Source organism: Lagenorhynchus albirostris, chromosome 3, assembly GCF_949774975.1.
Source record: "Lagenorhynchus albirostris chromosome 3, mLagAlb1.1, whole genome shotgun sequence".
In the NCBI taxonomy this organism is placed as follows: domain Eukaryota; kingdom Metazoa; phylum Chordata; class Mammalia; order Artiodactyla; family Delphinidae; genus Lagenorhynchus; species Lagenorhynchus albirostris.
In genome coordinates, this window is record NC_083097.1 from 63,556,376 (window position 1) to 63,574,140 (window position 17,765).

The 17,765-nt window shown below is 34.4% G+C and overlaps 1 protein-coding gene across 3 annotated transcripts in view; it reads left to right on the plus strand.

Annotated features, from left to right (window-relative positions):
• Positions 1–17,765, plus strand: part of ZFYVE16 (zinc finger FYVE-type containing 16) — a 55,329-nt gene that overhangs the window by 19,234 nt on the left and 18,330 nt on the right. The window contains exons 4-14 of one of the 3 annotated variants that reach the window (XM_060143202.1): positions 944–1,040; positions 3,781–3,942; positions 6,084–6,226; positions 7,750–8,125; positions 9,349–9,471; positions 10,550–10,705; positions 11,732–11,956; positions 13,461–13,484; positions 14,183–14,265; positions 15,390–15,494; positions 16,066–16,213. In XM_060143202.1, coding sequence (XP_059999185.1) covers positions 944–1,040; positions 3,781–3,942; positions 6,084–6,226; positions 7,750–8,125; positions 9,349–9,471; positions 10,550–10,705; positions 11,732–11,956; positions 13,461–13,484; positions 14,183–14,265; positions 15,390–15,494; positions 16,066–16,213 — 1,642 coding nt within the window. The remainder of the gene's footprint in view (positions 1–943; positions 1,041–3,780; positions 3,943–6,083; positions 6,227–7,749; positions 8,126–9,348; positions 9,472–10,549; positions 10,706–11,731; positions 11,957–13,460; positions 13,485–14,182; positions 14,266–15,389; positions 15,495–16,065; positions 16,214–17,765) is intronic. The other 2 variants (XM_060143204.1, XM_060143205.1) reach the window with 2 other exon arrangements.

A 17,765-nucleotide genomic window follows, 5' to 3' on the forward strand; every position in this document is an offset into this window, starting at 1 on the left:
GGGTTCAGAACGCTGAAGCTGTGACCTCATTTGTGTTCTGACTATCTTAATAGTCTATGGACTCAAGAGTTGCCTCTAGAAAGAACATTGCGTTTTTTTCAGCATTTTCCAGTAATACGTTAGTCTCAGATCAACCCTACTCTCTTTTAGAAAAATAACATTCTACTTGTTTTTCTTTTTTTTTAATTGAGTATAGTTGATTTACAGTATTATGAAAGTTTCAGGTATCAAACATAGTGGTTCACACTTTTAAAAGATTATACTCCATTTGTAGTTTTTATAAAATACTGGCTATATTCCCTGTGCTGTACAATGTATCCTTGTAGCTTATTTATTTTATATTTAGTAGCTTGTACCTTTTAATCCTCTACCCCTATCTTGCCCTTCCCCACTTTCCTCCTCCCGATGGCAACCACTAGTTTGTTCTCTATATCTGTGAGTCTGTTTCTCCTTTCAATAACATTCTCCTTTTAAAAGTTGTAAAGGAGGGGGACTTCCCTGGTGGTCCAGTGGTTAAGACTTTGTGCTTCCACTGCAGGGGGCACAGGTTCGATCCCTGGTCGGGGAACTAATAACATCCCGCATGCAGCGTAGCGCGGCCAAAAAGTTAAAAAAAAAAAAAAAAGTTGTAAAGGACCACAGAAAGCTTTTTAAGTTATGAACTTATCATTAAGAAAGTTTTTGTTCCCTTCCAGTTAACATAATTGATTTAAAGGAATTCTCATCAGAGATACAGTTTTAAATTACAGAAACCTCATTTAAGTAAAATAATAAAAATAAAAAGAATCATTTAATAATTACCTATGATTATGGTGATTAGAAAACTTGTTTATGTAATCAGAAAAATGGTTTTTGGTTAGAGTTCGGGTCTCTCCTCCCCCTGCCTCCAGTTGGTATAAACATGCTTGAAACAAAATCAAATTTGATATTTTGTCCTTTATAGGTATTTTGCGGTGTCTGTTGTAATAGGAAGTGTAAATTGCAGTATCTAGAAAAGGAAGCAAGAGTATGTGTAGTCTGCTATGAGACTATTAGTAAAGGTGAGTATTACCCTGACATATCTTCTTCCAGTAATTGAATATATCTTAAAAACAACTGGATTGTGACAAAGATAAACTTCTTTATTTTCTTAAGGCAGGGACCTAGTGTTGACTTATCTGGCTTAGGTGGGACATCCCAAGGCTTGGTTTCTCTTCTTTTTGTTCTACTCTCACAATTATTACTACCAGTGTGGAAAGGAAGCGTTCAGTTTCTGGAGTGGCAGTTCATTAACTTTTAACAGGTACCAAGTCCCTAAATGCTGCATTTCATCTGCCTATTTGTTTTTGTCACCATCATTGTCATCCTTATCATCTTAATCTAAACATTTATAGAATATCTACCAATAAATAGTATACAGTCTTACATATTAATAGCATAAGGCAAGATAATAGTTCCCACCTTATAGAAAATTACAACCTAAAGTGGGAATAAAAGATAAAGTATAATATTTATAATTTTTATATAAATTCATAGGACTGTCACACTATTTGCACAGTTTTGTCTTTTATATATTTTTTTCCCTTCTCAGTTTTAGAATTTTGTTTGTGTTTCCCATTGTTTCTCTGGCTCCCTAGCTAGCTTACTGTTATCAGCAATAATCTTACTTGAGTTCTCACAGTTTTGTGTGTGTGTGTGTGTGTGTGTTTTTCTTCAAATACACGTTTGTTCTTTTGAGTACTTCTTGGCATTTTCAAAGATTTGTTGACAGTTTAATTCCCAGCAAATATTACCTGGGACTTTTAAGACCAGGCCTGTGCACTAGCCCAGGTGCTGCTTCCTGTTAGCCAGGAGAATAAATACCTGATAATAATTTGTTTTTCTCTTTTGAATGAAGATAAATTTTTTCAGCAATTCTTCAAAAAGCTCTGATGTGAGTCTGTTAGCCTGAGGTAAGCTGCTTTACTCCCTGCTGTTGACCTCTGCTCTGGAAGATAATAGAGTGTAAATCTTCTTGTATTTCCATATTGCCACCAGTGTTTATGAAGAATTTAAGTGCTTGTAGTTGTTTTGTTTTTTGCTTATGCTGTTTCAGTAGCCTTTAAGACTACTGCTGGTGCCGTTAGCCAAGCAACCTGCTAGAGTTAAGAAATCTTAGAGCAAGCTCCCACATAATTATCTCTCCCCATTTAAAAAATAAAACAGCCATGAAGATTTGAAACATTATTTGAGTTGACAGGTCAGATTTTTAGGTGAACATTAAAACATATTGACCATAAGGATCCAGGAGAGGAGAAGATTTAGTCACTGAAGAGACTTAGTAGGATAGTGAGATCAAGCATTGGTTTATCAAAGAAAATATTTGGAATGGATTTATTTAGTTATCTGTTTTATTTATTCTGTTTTGATATCTTATAGCCTGTAATTTCATTTATGGCTCTGTTTATCATTAATTTATACACCACAGGAAAACGTAAATAAAAGTTATTTTAACTCCAACTTTAGGGTTGAAAACAGTAGACATGATCATTTAAAATAATGTTACTAATAAGAGGAGAAAGATGGCTCAAGGGTTATAAGACAAATTCCACAAAGAAGAAAAGATAGTTTCATCAGAGATTGTGGATAATGAGGAAGTTGTGCTGAGACTGTATAAGTTTTAAAGAAGCATGCATGTGAGTGCCATTACATAAACTTAGAGGAAGTTGGAAATTACTTTGAAACTCAAAGTACTGTGTTTGGATTTTACTTGGTTAGCGGAAGCCATTGCATGAGGGTGCTAATTCATTGGCACTTGAGGAAAGTTACTGTAATAGTGGCAGCATTTATAGCAGATCAGTTTGGAGAAGTGCTGAAGGGAGAGGTACCAGTGCTGTTCCGTGTTATTTGGATGAAAAAATCATTCAGCAGTATTCAGGCAGTGTTCTGTGCTTTGCAGCTCCAGCTGAGAACAAAATATATTCCCTGTTCTTATGGAGCTTTTGATCTCATGGACCTTATGAATGTCAGGAGATGTGGACAGAAAGCAAAGAGAATATCAGATGGTGATAATATTCTAAATGAAAATAAAAGAGTATAAGAGGGACAGATAGTAACAGACTGGTGGCAAGAGGTAGAAATTTTAAATGGTGGTCAGAATAAGGGTTTATGATAGTATGATGTGTAAGCAGAGACCTGAAGGAAGTGAGAGAATAAAGCCACGTGGAAGAACTTTCCAGGCAGAAAGAATAGTAAGAGCAAAGACCTGAAGCTAGAACAGTGCTTGCTTCCCTTGTTGAAGAACAAGGAGGCGTCAATGGCTGGATTCTAATGAGCAAGTAGGATTTTAGTGAGAAATGATGTCAGACAGCTAACTGGGAAAGCAGAGGAGGTAGAAATGCAGACTATATACGGTCTTGTGGGCCATTGTAACAACTTAAATTTTCATTCTATTTCGGAAGCCATTAAAAGATTTTAAACAGAAGAATGATGTGATATGATTTATGTCTTAGAAGAATCACTAGGAACTATATTGGAAATAGACTATAGGAGTACAGGGCAAAATCAGATGGTCATATTAAATAACAATGATTTTCTTTAGTAGATATCAAATATATGCCAAAATTATATTGAAATAACTAATTGGTAGCTTATACTGAAGTGGAGTGCTGCCAACTAAAAGTAAGGATATTATCTTTGCCAAGTGCCACTTCTTAGTTAGCCATTAATTTCTTTCTTCTTACAATTTGAAAAATATAATATTTATCATAATTTACTTTGAAGGTCAAAAACACCTGAGATCAAGTTTTTTTCCCTTTATAGCTCAGGCATTTGAAAGGATGATGAGTCCAACTGGTTCTAATCTTAAATCTAATCATTCTGATGACTGTGCCACCATCCAGCCTCTTCAGGAGACTCAAACATCCAGTATATCTTCACCTACAACTTTACCAATCTCAGCACTTAAACAACCAAGTGTTGAAGGTAACTTGAAGAAAATGTTGTGTCTAATATTAAAGATAAATGATCAAAGTAGAAGTTTTCTAGTATTGACAGGATCTAGTGAGAAAAGAGAAACCAGACTAGCTACCAGAAGGAATTTAATACAGGGAACTGGTTATACATGTACGTTAGAAGGGTAGAAGAACAAAAAGGGCGTGCTCAAGTGACTCAGAGATTAGTAAGTACAGGAAGCAACCACCATCCCTAGGGTTAGGAGAATGCAAAGGGAGAGCCAGTATTACTAGAACCCCGTGCAGGAACACCAAGAGATGCTTGGTTCTCAGACCTAGTATTCAGGGATTAGGGTACCATGTCACATGACTGGTACTGTGACTTCTAGAGGAACACCAAGTGGCAAATGCTGGGACCATCAAGGAGCCTAACAGGGTTGGTGTTCAGATAACAGAAGGAGTGTCTCAGGCTTGATGTAAGGAGTACTGAAGATCACAGGACATGTGGGTATATCTGGTGGTGCCGCTGCTGCGTAAGTCCTGGCAGGAACTAGAAGCAGAAAGATTTCCTTCTGTTCCCACCTTCCAGTCTCCAACCAGAGCCTGTCATTGCTGGAACATACCAGAACCAACTAGCAAGGGGGTCTGGGAGTTGCACTTTCCAGACTTCCAGCCTGTCATCAAAGAGCACCATGTGGAAGGGTGGGCTTGGGTTTGAGAGACAATAGGTAAATAACTGGCATGTCTCCCTTTCCTTAAAAATCTATTTTTAAATGTATATTTTACCACAATAAAAAATGTTTCTTAAATCTTTTAACAAACTTCTAAACATTTAAAAAATCTTTGGGCTCTCTGTTTTTTTACAGCCTATTGTAGTTTAGGATCTTGAGTAAAGCCTGTGTAGACTTTTTATTTATTTTTTTAATGTTTAAAATTGAAGTATAGTTGATTTACAATGTTGTGTTAGTTTCAGGTGTACAGCTCAGTGATTCAGTTATACATATACATATATATATATATATATATTCTTTTTCAGATTCTTTTCCCATATAGGTTATTACAAGATATTGAGGATAGTTCCCTGTGCTATTCAGTAAGCCTGAGTACACTCTTAAAAATAAACTATTAGTCTGTAACATGCTAGAAAATAACTAATTGTCAGTTAGAGACAAATTCAAGTATTTCTGTCAACTATTTTTGATCTCAATTATTTCTCACTTAATAGCTATTTTCTGTTTCTCATTATGACTTAAATAATGAGTTTCAGCATATATGGTTATATATTATACCTCTAAAGATGAATGAATGTGCTTTTAAAAATATTTATTCTCTTTATTGACTTCTTAAGTCATTAAATTATAAAGTATTGCAAATACAAGAAAGATAACCTTATTTAATATGTCCACCCATGTTGCAAAAATTATACATATATGATTCCAATTTTTTCAGTGTTATCTGTATTATGATATGGAAGGTAGATGTTGGTCCTTTTGATGTTTATATGTTCTAAAATCATCTGGCAGGAATTTTCATAACCTTCCTCCGTGGATGCTTTTTAATAAAAGAGAACAAATATTTATGCTGACATCTAGTTATTTCCTCCAAATTTGAAAGGAAAATATTAATAAATTTCAATATCAACATTGTAAGAACAAAGCATGTTATGCTTCTCTTGTTAAGTAAGTTAAAAGTAGGAAACGACCTCTGATGCACAAGTGATTCTGTTTCTTTCTTTAGACTTTTTATGCTTCTTTCTCTTGTTCTTCGTACTTTTTTCCCTTTGCTTGTCTACCATGCTCTGTTCTGTTCCATTTTCCCTCCCTGTGCCTTAGTCCCTAAATTTTATTCCACACTCACAAAGTTAGCCTTAATAATATAGGCTTTAAATCTGCCTTCAACGTCTTTAAGGTATAACCTCTCCTGTCCACCCTTTTTCTGAGTACGGGATTCGGGATTCGTAGGGCCAGCCCTGCCTTTGTATGAATTAGAAAAAAACTTCTACTCTGGGTAGATGAATCACAAAAGGCCATTTCTCTAGGCCTTGAAACCCTGAGAATGCAGGGCTTGCCAATGGTTAGCAAAAAGCTTTTGAAAATGTTTCCTGACCCATTTAGTATTAAATCATTGCAATATTATCAAATTAAAATGCTTTACTTTTTAAACTGATTCTAGGATTATGCTCCAAAGAACAGAAGAGAGTATGGTTTGCAGATGGTATATTGCCCAATGGCGAAGTTGCAGATACAACAAAATTATCATCTGGAAGTAAAAGATGTTCTGAAGACTTTAGTCCTCTCTTACCTGATGTGCCACTGGTAAGGAATCTAAAGAATGACTTGTTAATTTAATAAAATTTTATTTTGTAAGTAATTCCTTGTGTGATGTTTTAGAGTACTTTTTTTTTAAATGCTTTGAGCTTCATAAAATGAGAAATTGTATGAATATATTTTAGATTTTACCTTTTTTTAACGTCAGTTTAAGGCAGTGATTCTTAAACTTTTTGATCTAAGGACCCTTTATGCTCTTAAAAGTTATTGAGAACCCCAAAGAATTATAGGTTATGTGGGTTATGTTTATTGATAATTACTGATATAAAATTGACTAACATTTAAAAAATTAATTAAAAATAAACTCATTAAATTAATAGAAATAATATTTTTAATGAAAAGTTTTTGAAACAAAAGTTTAGTGAGAGGAATAACATTGTTTTACATTTTTGTGAATTTCTTTAACGTCTGGCTTAATAGAAGATAGATTCTCACATCTACTTCTAAAGTCAGTCTGTTGTGATATGTTTTAGTTAAATTATATGAAGAAAATCCTAGGACCTCACTGACTTCCTGAAAGGGTCTTGGGGACCCCAGAGATCCCTGGATCACATTTTGAGAACCACTGGTATGGGGAAATAGAACTGAGACTTAGTAAGTTAATTTAGACTAATTTGTTTAATGATTTTCAAATATTCAGTAAAGTACCTGATGGTAGTATTTATGTTTATACAAATGTGCTAGGTGTTAAATAGAAGATACATAATATAGAATCCCAGCCCACTAATAACTCTCATTGTAAAGTAGCAAAATACTCATAAAAGCAAGTATTAACACATGAAGTAGGAATGCTTTTTTATTCATTAAACAAATATATATTGAGCATCTCCTCTGAGCCAGTTACCTGGTTTATCTTGGGTAAAGATACATCAGACAAGATGGATGTGTATCCTGCTCTCTTCAAGTTCACGTATCATATAAACTTATGTTGTTTGTCAGTAAGAGTTCATGAGCTAGGTTTTACAAGTAGCTCTAATTACCAGAAGTATGTTTCTTAGCTAGCACCTACCCTCAATCAATATTTTAACAAAATGGGATTTCTGTAGAGGCTAGTATTACTTGAGTTCATAAACAATTCTCTATTGACTTAGGTTTGGCCTGTCCAAAAAGAAAGGGGCTTACTTGAAGCAGACTTGAGGTGTAGTTTATTCTAGGTGGTTACTGTTGTGGAGTATGTCTACCATTTTGCTTCCTAACCACTCCCCTCCCTGCCTTATCCCTTTTTCCTCTCCCTTGCCACCCCCCAGCCAGGCTTTTTTGTCTATTAGGAGGAGTGCCTTGAGTTGAACTAAGTGTGCTCACTTTGTGATATGGTATAGGATCCTGAAGTTCTCCTTGCCTCCTTTTTCCAGTCTATAAAATTAGTCATAAATACCTACCTGAGCATAGAGTAAAGCTAAACCTGTGCTCTTGAATTTAAAGAACCAAAATGGTACTATTTCTTGGGAAATTTGGCTTCTGAAGAAAGAAACTATGAACTGATTTGGGTTTTTGTTTTCCATATTTTACAGATGATAAACACAGTGGATCATGCCCATTCTACTACTGTGGAAAAACCAAACAGTGAGGCAGGCGATATAAGAAATGAGATAATTCAAAGTCCTATTTCTCAGGTTCCATCTGTGGAAAAACTGCCTACAAACACAGGGACTGAGGGGTTGCCTACTTCTGGCTCTTTTACACTAGATGATGATGTTTTTGCAGAAATTGAGGACCTATCAAGTCCTACTGGTGTCTTGGTTAACAGTAATTTACCTGTTGCTAGTATTTCAGATTATAGGTTATTGTGTGGTATTGACAAGAATGTTTGCAATAAGATTAGTCTTCTACCTGATGATGAGGACAGCTTGCCTCCTCTTCTGGTTGCATCTGGAGAAAAGGGATCAGGTAGGATAGCAGTTATTTAAATTTAAAAAGGAGTTTTTTGGTTTTTTTTTTAAAGAAGAATATATTGATGAATTTTGTCTGTGATATATAAAATGTATTTTTTTAAATTTAGACAGTGTGGTTGAAATATGTACGATGGCATGGAACTCTAGTTTACAAAAACTCTTACTGTGTAAAAACAAATTCTAAAAAGATCTGACCTTTTGAGTTGATTTGAATGTGATTCACTTATCTCATCTGGGTTCCTAATTTAAAATAAGGCAAAAGTCCAATACAACAGGGAAATTCATAGACTTTTAGTCCCGTATTAGTTTTGACTCCATATCATTTTTTTTTTTAAGGAACATAGTGCCTAAAGAAAAGAATATTGGATTGGATGACAAAGCTAGGAATTTTAGTTCCTCATCTGCTACTTAATACACGTATGACTTGAAGCATGCAATTTAATCTCTTGGGCCTCAGTTTCCTTTGTAAAAGAAGAGAACTTAGGTGGTCTTTAAGGTCCTTTCTAATCTGGAGATTCTGTGGCTATCTCCCACCTTGGAGTAGTTCCCTAGGGATATATCCTTGTTACCCCAGGCATTATGCTGAATCTTACATGAAATGATTATGTTCTGTGCATGATAATGTAGGGGAATGAAGCCTAGGATCTCCGTTCTGAAAGTAGGAGCCATTTCATGATCCTATTGATAGTGGCAAAAATATCTTAAGCCCTGTTCTTTGCATGCCATGTATATTTTCCTGTTGGTTGTCAAGTTCTTTTTTCACCACTTGTCACTGACATAGGCATATGGCGGCAAGCCATATGTACAAGCATGTATAACTTGGGTCTAGACTACTTTCACAGCTGTAAATTTCAGAATTTATAATTGGAGTGGCTGGCAGATAGGAGTCCACTTTACAAAAACATTTGTTTTAAAACTTTAAAGGTACTAAAATTGTATCAATATGCTGTTTAATCAACATATTTGTGCATAGACTATATATAATATAATTGATCAGGATTTATATGTATTATAATATTAATATCTTTACATAAATTGAAAAGTAAAAATTAGAATATAACAGTTGTCCAGGTGTTGATTGATTTTATAAAATGTGGTTTTTTTTGCTTTTAAATGTGATTAAGCCATTGGTGGATTTATAAATCTGTTTTTTTCATTATAGGCATATTTAACAGGAAGACATGTTTATTCTAATTAATATATTTTTTCATGTTTTAGTGCCTGTAATAGAAGAACACCCATCTCACGAGCAGATCATTTTGCTTCTTGAAGGCGAAGGTTTTTGTCCTGTTACGTTTGTCCTAAATGCTAATCTACTTGTGAATGTCAAGTTAGCATTTTGTAAGTAATGATCCATCTTTCTTTGCCTAATTGGTAAGCAGGATTTCTGAATAATTAATCCCATTGTCTGGTTAAATTTAGACTGGCAATGGTGAAAAATAAGCAGTATTGGATATTGGTTTTTGTAGCCAAATATTAATATAAATAAATTTTGCAGTTTTATATGCAGTGGGACTTGAAGTAATAGCTTAAATATTTTTACTAGTGTCCTTCATTCAGTCCTAGGTTAAGGCCATGGGCTTATAACAAGCTGTATTTTGATGCTCATGATACAGCTGACCATATATATATATTTTTTGAATTTTATTTATTTTTTTATACAGCAGGTTCTTATTAGTTATCCATTTTATACATATTAGTATATATATGTCAATCCCAATCTCTCCAGCTGACCATATTTCATATAGCTTTTAGGTAAATTGAAATTTGCTAATTGAGATAAGCAAGAATCCTGATTTAGTAACAATAAAGACAGTTTTAAAGTAGATGACACTAGACTTAATTATAAGTAAGGAAGTAAATATTTCTCAGTAATATATAGTCCTCAATACTCAATAATGCATCTCTTAGCTTTTCATTCTCTTTGAAACTAACCTGATTCTTACCCACTACATTTCAGCTTGTTAGTGCATCTTTTATTTTATTGTTGTTTATTTATTTTTTATTTTATTTTTTGCGGTATGCGGGCCTCTCACTGTTGTGGCCTCTCCCGTTGCGGAGCACAGGCTCCGGACGCGCAGGCTCAGCGGCCATGGCTCACGGGCCCAGCCGCTCTGCGGCATGTGGGATCTTCCCGGACCGGGGCATAAACCCGTGTCCCCTGCATCGGCAGGCGGACTCTCAACCACTGTGCCACCAGGGAAGCCCTATTGTTGTTTATTAATTGACTCCATCAGATAATTTTTCATCCTTTCTCTTTTTTATATTAATCTCATACAATTCAATTTAAAGTTTTGTGAGGGGAATGTTGGGAAACTAAGGAGTTTAAAAAGTTGTGCTTCATGCAAAGGACAATTATATTTAATTTTTTTGTTTAATAGAAGTTGACATTTATAGTTGTACACTTTTGTCACCTAAGATTCCTCAGACAAATATTGGTACTTCTCAACCAATGGATTGCACGGCTTGGGACAGGCAGAAATTATTATTCTATTGTTATGTTTGCCAAGTGAAGATACTATTCCTAAGGACATCTTCAGACTCTTTATCACCATTTATAAGGATGCTCTGAAAGGTATACCATTTTATTTTGAACTGTTCAGACCAGGGGATGGATAAATTAAGGGCATTTTTCCTTTTGGCTATGCTAACTGTACTAAAGAAATATTTTGTGAAGAGATTGCTGATTACTTAAAAGAGCTCTGTCATCATTTTCAGTCTCCTTAAATTTAGCATTTTATGTAATTAGTGTCTTTATAGTTTTTTAATTTTAAAAGTGAAAATATATTTACCTTCTTGGTCTGTTTACGTGTCTACACAATAATCCCCCCTTATCTCCAGGGGATAAGTTCGAAGACCCCACTAGCTGCCTGAAACCACGAATGGTACTGAACCCTATGTACACTGTTTTTTCTATACATACATACCTGTGATAAAGCTTAATTTATAAATTAGGCACAGTACGAGAACATCCGAATTGCCAACAACACTTCTCTTGCACCTTGGGGCCATTATTAAGAAAAATAAGGGTTACATGAACACAAGCACAGTGATAACTGCAACAGTCGATCATAACTGAGACAGCTACTGAGTGACTAATGGATGGTAGCATATACAGCGTGGATATGCTGGACAAGTGATTCACGGTGTGGCTCACATCCCAATGGGGCAGAGCAGGATAGCGAGAGATTTAAAATTTGCTGTTTATTGAATTTTCCATTTAATATTTTTGAACTACAGTTGACCAGGGGTAACTAAAACCATGGAAAGCAAAACTGTGGATAAGGGGGGACCACCGTATACTTTTCTGTCTGTATAAGATTTGGGGGACATGATGATGACTTTTCACTTGACTATGAAGTAAGGAGAAAAATTTTAAAACACTTAACGGTTAGAAACATTCTCAAATTTTTGTTCACAATTCCCAATCTTCAGGAATAACTGAACTTTGTGCACACAAGGTATTCAGTGCTTCTTCAAGAGTGGAAATAAATAAAAAATATTTTACATTGCTTTTATTTAAGTTTATACTGGGACATTCAAACTCATAATGCTGCTTCAAAACAACTTAAAATATTTTTATAAATGATTTTATTTCTAGGAAAATACATAGAAAACTTGGACAGTATTACCTTTACTGAGAGTTTTCTCAGCAGCAAGGATCATGGAGGATTTCTATTTATTACACCTACTTTTCAGAAACTTGATGATCTCCTGTTACCAAGCAATCCTTTTCTTTGTGGAATTCTTATCCAGAAGCTAGAGATTCCCTGGGCAAAGGTTTTTCCTATGCGTTTAATGTTGAGATTGGGTGCAGAATATAAAGGTAAGTTTTAGAATAATGAGCTAAATTACATAGGTTCAAATATACTGAATGTAAATAAGAACTTCAGATATCATTAAAATAAATTTTTAATGGATTAATGGGACTACTTTTGTTTTGATGTACTTTTAAAATTCTAAAACAGCCCTCCTCTACTACCAAATTAGTCTAGACAAACTTGCTATGTCCTGAGTTTCTAGATATTCATAATTATTATAATTAACTTACCTTAAAATTTTTTTTGAATTTCAGAAAAAAACATAGAAAACCTTGAAAAGTTTTCTTAAAAGTATTTGCTATAGGGAGTTCATTTTGTTATGTTGCCTACATATTAAGAAGGTAAATGCCCCGCCACCCCATGTGTGTACACCATAAAGCCAAACATAAATGGTTGTGAAATAGTGGTCCAGTCTTACGTGTATGGTTATTTCTGAGTTGAAATCATTTCTGTGTTCAACTGTCTTTGAATTCGTACCTTTTCTTTATCCCTCACTTTTTTAAAGAATAATTTATTTGTTGCATGTGAAGTACATCACATCTAAGGAAAATTTAGGCATTTGATTCTTGTATAATTTAATAGTTATTTTCTTGGAGGAAAATTAAATGTAGAGAAGTTATAAAAGTTACCATCACTATTTCAAAATGGACAAATTCAGTGAAAGAGATACTCATTTAAATCTATTTGGCAAATTTATTAAACTCTCTGTTCTGAGGGGTTGGTCCTTACCATTTAAGATTTAAATATGGGATACTATTAAATTGTGGTGCAAGAAGTAAAAATTAACTTTCATCTCAGGTTTTGTACTGTGTGAACCAAAGAGCTTAAGAGACTTCATTCTGAGCCAAGTGTTTCATCCATTCAGCCTAACGTTTTGTCTCTGATACTAATATTTGAATGCTATTTTTATGGAAGGTTAGATCAAAATACTTAGCTAATCTTAATCAAATGAGGATTACCTACGCTTTTATGTTGAGACTATTTGCAACACCATTACATGTTGGATTAGATGATTTATGAGGTCCGTTTGTAACTCTGACAGAATGTCATTCTAAGCCATAACCTCTTGAAAATTACTGTTTTAGATAAAATTACCTCTATCAAGTTGCAAAGGATGCTCTCTTATTCATAAAAGATGAAGTAAAAAGTCAGCATTTACCTTAATCATATTGTTTATCATTTTAATATGTTTTACCACTAATTTATGTTTCTTTCTGTACTCTCTGTCATCCAAATAACTTAGTTGTCCTTTTTAAAACTAAAATATATGCTTGTAATAGCAAAGATGTGAGTTGCCCTGACTTATTTTTTTTAAATAGATAATGTCATGTGTGTTTTCTTAGACTTTTAAGGAGGTATGTTTGTATAATATGTATTAGAGAGGTTTCTTTGCTTAACCTAAGCTGAGAACTGAAATTCTCAGGTTAATTCTTGGGTTAAAAATGTGTCTGATTTTTATCATCATAGAAATAGTCTTACCTTCCTTTTTTCACTTTGCTTTTCTTCCAGAATTCCTGCTGCATTGCCACCAAGGTACTTTTCCTTTTTGGTGCGCAATATTTATAGTGTCCTAAAGAAACAGAAAAGTAGTTAGGTGACAGAGTCCATATCACTTCTTCTCTGCATTGACTTCTCTGATTCTATGTGTTCCTTTTATCATGCTGACCCAAGAACTATAAAAGTTTACTATCACCCATAAATTCACACAATTGAACGTTAATTACAAATGCCTTAAAAATCTTGAATTCTTCATATTTTGCTTTAAATTATCAGAATATTTCTTTTTAAATTATGAGAACTTTACGTAGGTCTAGCCAGTTATGGTAATTTTCTAGCCATCATAATGTTTGGAAACAACATGTATGATGAAAGATTAAATGCTTTGGAATCAGGCCAAGCCTAGTTTCATATCTGTTTCACCAGTTATTAACTTAGAAACCATAGGCAGGGTTATTAATCTGTCTCTACTTCCCCATTTGTAAAGTAGGGATAGACATACTTGCCTCATTGGGTTGTTATAGGGTTTAATTAGGATAATGTATGTAAAGGTCCCAGTTCAATGTAGCATCTGGTAGATACATGGTATGGGTTAATGTCATTTCTTACTTTCTCCAGAGAACTGATTGAGTGGTATTTATCCGTAATGTTTGACAAATGAAAATTAAAGGCAATAAATTTAAGATTTTTTTGTTTTCTGTTGATGGTAACCAGTTTTCTATTCTTGTGTATAGCATATCCTGCTCCTTTAACAAGTATCAGAGGCCGAAAACCTCTTTTTGGAGAAATAGGACACACTATTATGAACTTACTTGTTGTGAGTAATTGAACTGTTTTATTAAGTGTTCTTATATTGTTACTTTAACAATTCATTAAGCAAATTTTACATACTTATATTTTTCTATTTTAATTTGACATATTTGGTATAATGAAAGTTCATTTATAATAAATCCTAATTCATTTAACATAAATGGCCTCTGTTTTTGATGAAGTGCTTTTTAGAACACGTCCTAATTTATGTATACCTGATTCAGATTGCCTTTTGATTCATTCTGCTGCAGTGCTTACACATTTAGGTAATGTGAGATCCACACAGTTGTTGAAGGCTTAGTAAAAGAGTTAGTAAAGTCAATCAATTTGATGATTTTGAGCAAACTGTGGCCCAAGTCACCTCATTTTTAATAGGAAGTATTGGATTAGATGATCTCAGGTTCCCTTCCACCTCTAATTTCTGTAATTTTGTGTTTACCTCTTATTATAGAAGTGTATTTCAGTGGACTTGCTTTTTTTTCTTTTAATTAATTAATTTTATTTTTGGCTGCATTGAGTCTTCATTGCTGCACGTGGGCTTTCTCTAGTTGCAGCGAGCAGGGGCTCCTCTTCGTTGCGGTGCGCAGGTTTCTCATTGCGGTGGCTTCTCCTGTTGCGGAGCACGGGCTCTAGGCATGCAGGCTTCAGTAGTTGCAGCACGTGGGCTCAGTAGTTGTGGCTCGCAGGCTCTAGAGAGCAGGCTCAGTAGTTGTGGCGCATGGGCTTAGTTGCTCCGCGGCATGTGGGATCTTCCCAGACCAGGGCTCGAATCTGTGTCCCCTTTATTGGTAGGCAGATTCTCAACCACTGCGCCACCAGGGAAGCCCAACTTGCTTTTATTTATCCATGTTTGGTTTGAAAATCTATTGTTTTGGAAGATCTGTAACTAGAAAGAGATCACCCTCAAATACTACAGAATTTTTCCTGAGAATGATAATCTTTATTATTATTGTGGAGTAGCTGGAGGAATTAGCTGGTTTTTGAAGTTGCTATGGCTTTCTGGATGGTGTTTTGATAGTTATGTATCACAAGTTTTAAAATGATGGATACTCTTAAAAAAGGATTGAATGAATGGGTAAATGTTCATGGATAGTAGTTTAAGATTTATGGAACTATCATTATTTTATGTAGGACCTTCGAAATTACCAGTATACCTTGCATAATATAGATCAGCTACTGATTCATATGGAAATGGGGAAAAGCTGCATAAAAATACCTCGGAAAAAATACAATGATGTAAGTATAATTGCTTTATTCAAGTCTTGAGATAATTATTGAACATTAGATTTCTTTAGAAGTGTGTTAAATTTGTTTTGAATTGGACTAATACATAATGACAAAAAAACTTATTTTGGGGCTTCCCTGGTGGCGCAGTGGTTGAGAGTGCACCTGCCGATGCAGGGGACACGAGTTCGTGCCCCGGTCTGGGAGGATCCCACATGCCGCGGAGCGGCTAGGCCCGTGAGCCACAGCCGCTGAACCTGCGCGTCTGGAGCCTGTGCTCCGCAACCCGAGAGGCCACAACAGTGAGAGGCCCGCGTACCGCAAAAAAAACACTTATTTTTGAAATTTTAGATTTGTTTCCTAATAGAGGATTTGTTTAATCCTATTTTTTCATTTTTTCTTACTCTTTTATCTTTTAATTGAGGTGATTTTATTTTAAATCATTTGTTTCTATCACATTCTCAGGGAGTTGTCCAGATTAAAGCTTGATAAAGGTGGTCAGAAATGTGACTCTTGAATTATTATAACTAATAAAGGCACAAAATGTTAAAAATGTTTCTAAATGCGTATTGTTTTTTCCCAGGTAATGAAAGTAATAAATTCTTCTAATGAGCATGTCATTAGCATTGGAGCTAGTTTTAGTACAGAAGCAGATTCTCATCTAGTCTGTATACAGAATGATGGAGTTTATCAAACACAGGCCAACAGTGCTACTGGCCATCCTAGAAAAGGTGAGTATTGGTTCCTAGTGTCAATCCATAAAACCATCTCAAAAAGTAGAATTCCTTTCAAAGAGGAATATACCTATATGTAGATATCTTACTTATTTGCTGAATTGATGGTGATGAAACAGTATGCTTTAAATTTTTAGCTATACAAACAAAAAAATTGCTTCTAATATTTGTGTTTATCTTGGGCAACATTAGGTTTAAAAACTTGGAATACAGTATTTATTTTGATGTCTTCAGGCTTAGTGTGTCCCATATGGTGGGTGTCTCTGGAGTGAGGTATTTTTTGCCTTTGTTTGCTCTCTGCTCCAACTCCTCTTAGCGGGGAGCACAGGGTAGATAAGGATGAAGAATGATTTATAAAACTGTTAAGTGGCTGGGAATATAAAAATGATAAAGATGGTGATGTGAATGACATTACTCGGCTGAATGGCCTCAGTGACTGCTGTGATTACCAAATCCTTGCATTAGAGAGCCTAACAAATTGAAAGTTAAGTAAGTATTCCAAAAACTTAATACATTATTGTAAAATAACACATTTAAAATAGTCAGACATTCTGGCTGCTAATAAAAATTTTTCCTCTGATTATAAAAGTATGTATACTCATTTGTAATAAGCTTGGAAAATATGTTTGAAGAAGTAGTAAAAGGAAAAAAGTGCCAAAATATGGCCTTTGTTGACATTTTAATATATTTCCTTCTTATATTGATATATATGTTAAATAGATGATTTTATACTGGATATTTACTTTTATATTGTGCTTTTTTAACTTAACATGCTATTGACATTTTTGTCATTAAAATTTTACAGCTATTTAATATTTATTTGATGAATATTTACGTAGTATAAAATTCAAAAGGTATAAATATTCACACTGTAAAATCTCCTTTCCTCCCTAGACCCTCAAACTACCCTCTTCCCCTCCCCACAGGCAACCAAACCAGTGATATCAGTTTCTGGTATATCCTTTCAGGGATTTCTTGCTTGTATGTATATGTAAGCAAACACCACCCCACCACACACATACACACACATACACCTTTCTTCCACTTTTTTAAACAAGTCATAACATTTGTTCCATTCTGCACCTTGTTTTTTCTTTTGGAGATTATTCTTTGTTAGTATATAAAGAACTTTCACATTGCACATAACTTTCCACTTTATATGTGAACATCATTTAATTGTCCCTTATTAATGGACTGTTGCTACCAATCCTTGGCTGTTCATAAAAATGCACTATGTATAACCTTGTATATGTGCCAACATTAATTCCTAGAAATGGAATTTGTATGTCAAAGTATAAATGTGTTTGTAATTTTAATAGCAATTTATCAAGTTGTCCTCCATAGAGATTGTTCTGATTTATGCTCTCAACAGTAGTGGATGTTTGATTTTCCACACCCTCACTTGATAAAAACACTGTAAATAGTACAACAGCCATCAATTATTAGATACAAACATTAAATAACCTTTATGAAATATTTTATCGTAACTTTATTTTGTTTGGTATTTTTTGTTCTAATATAAGTGGTATGGGCATGGCGTTTATCAGGT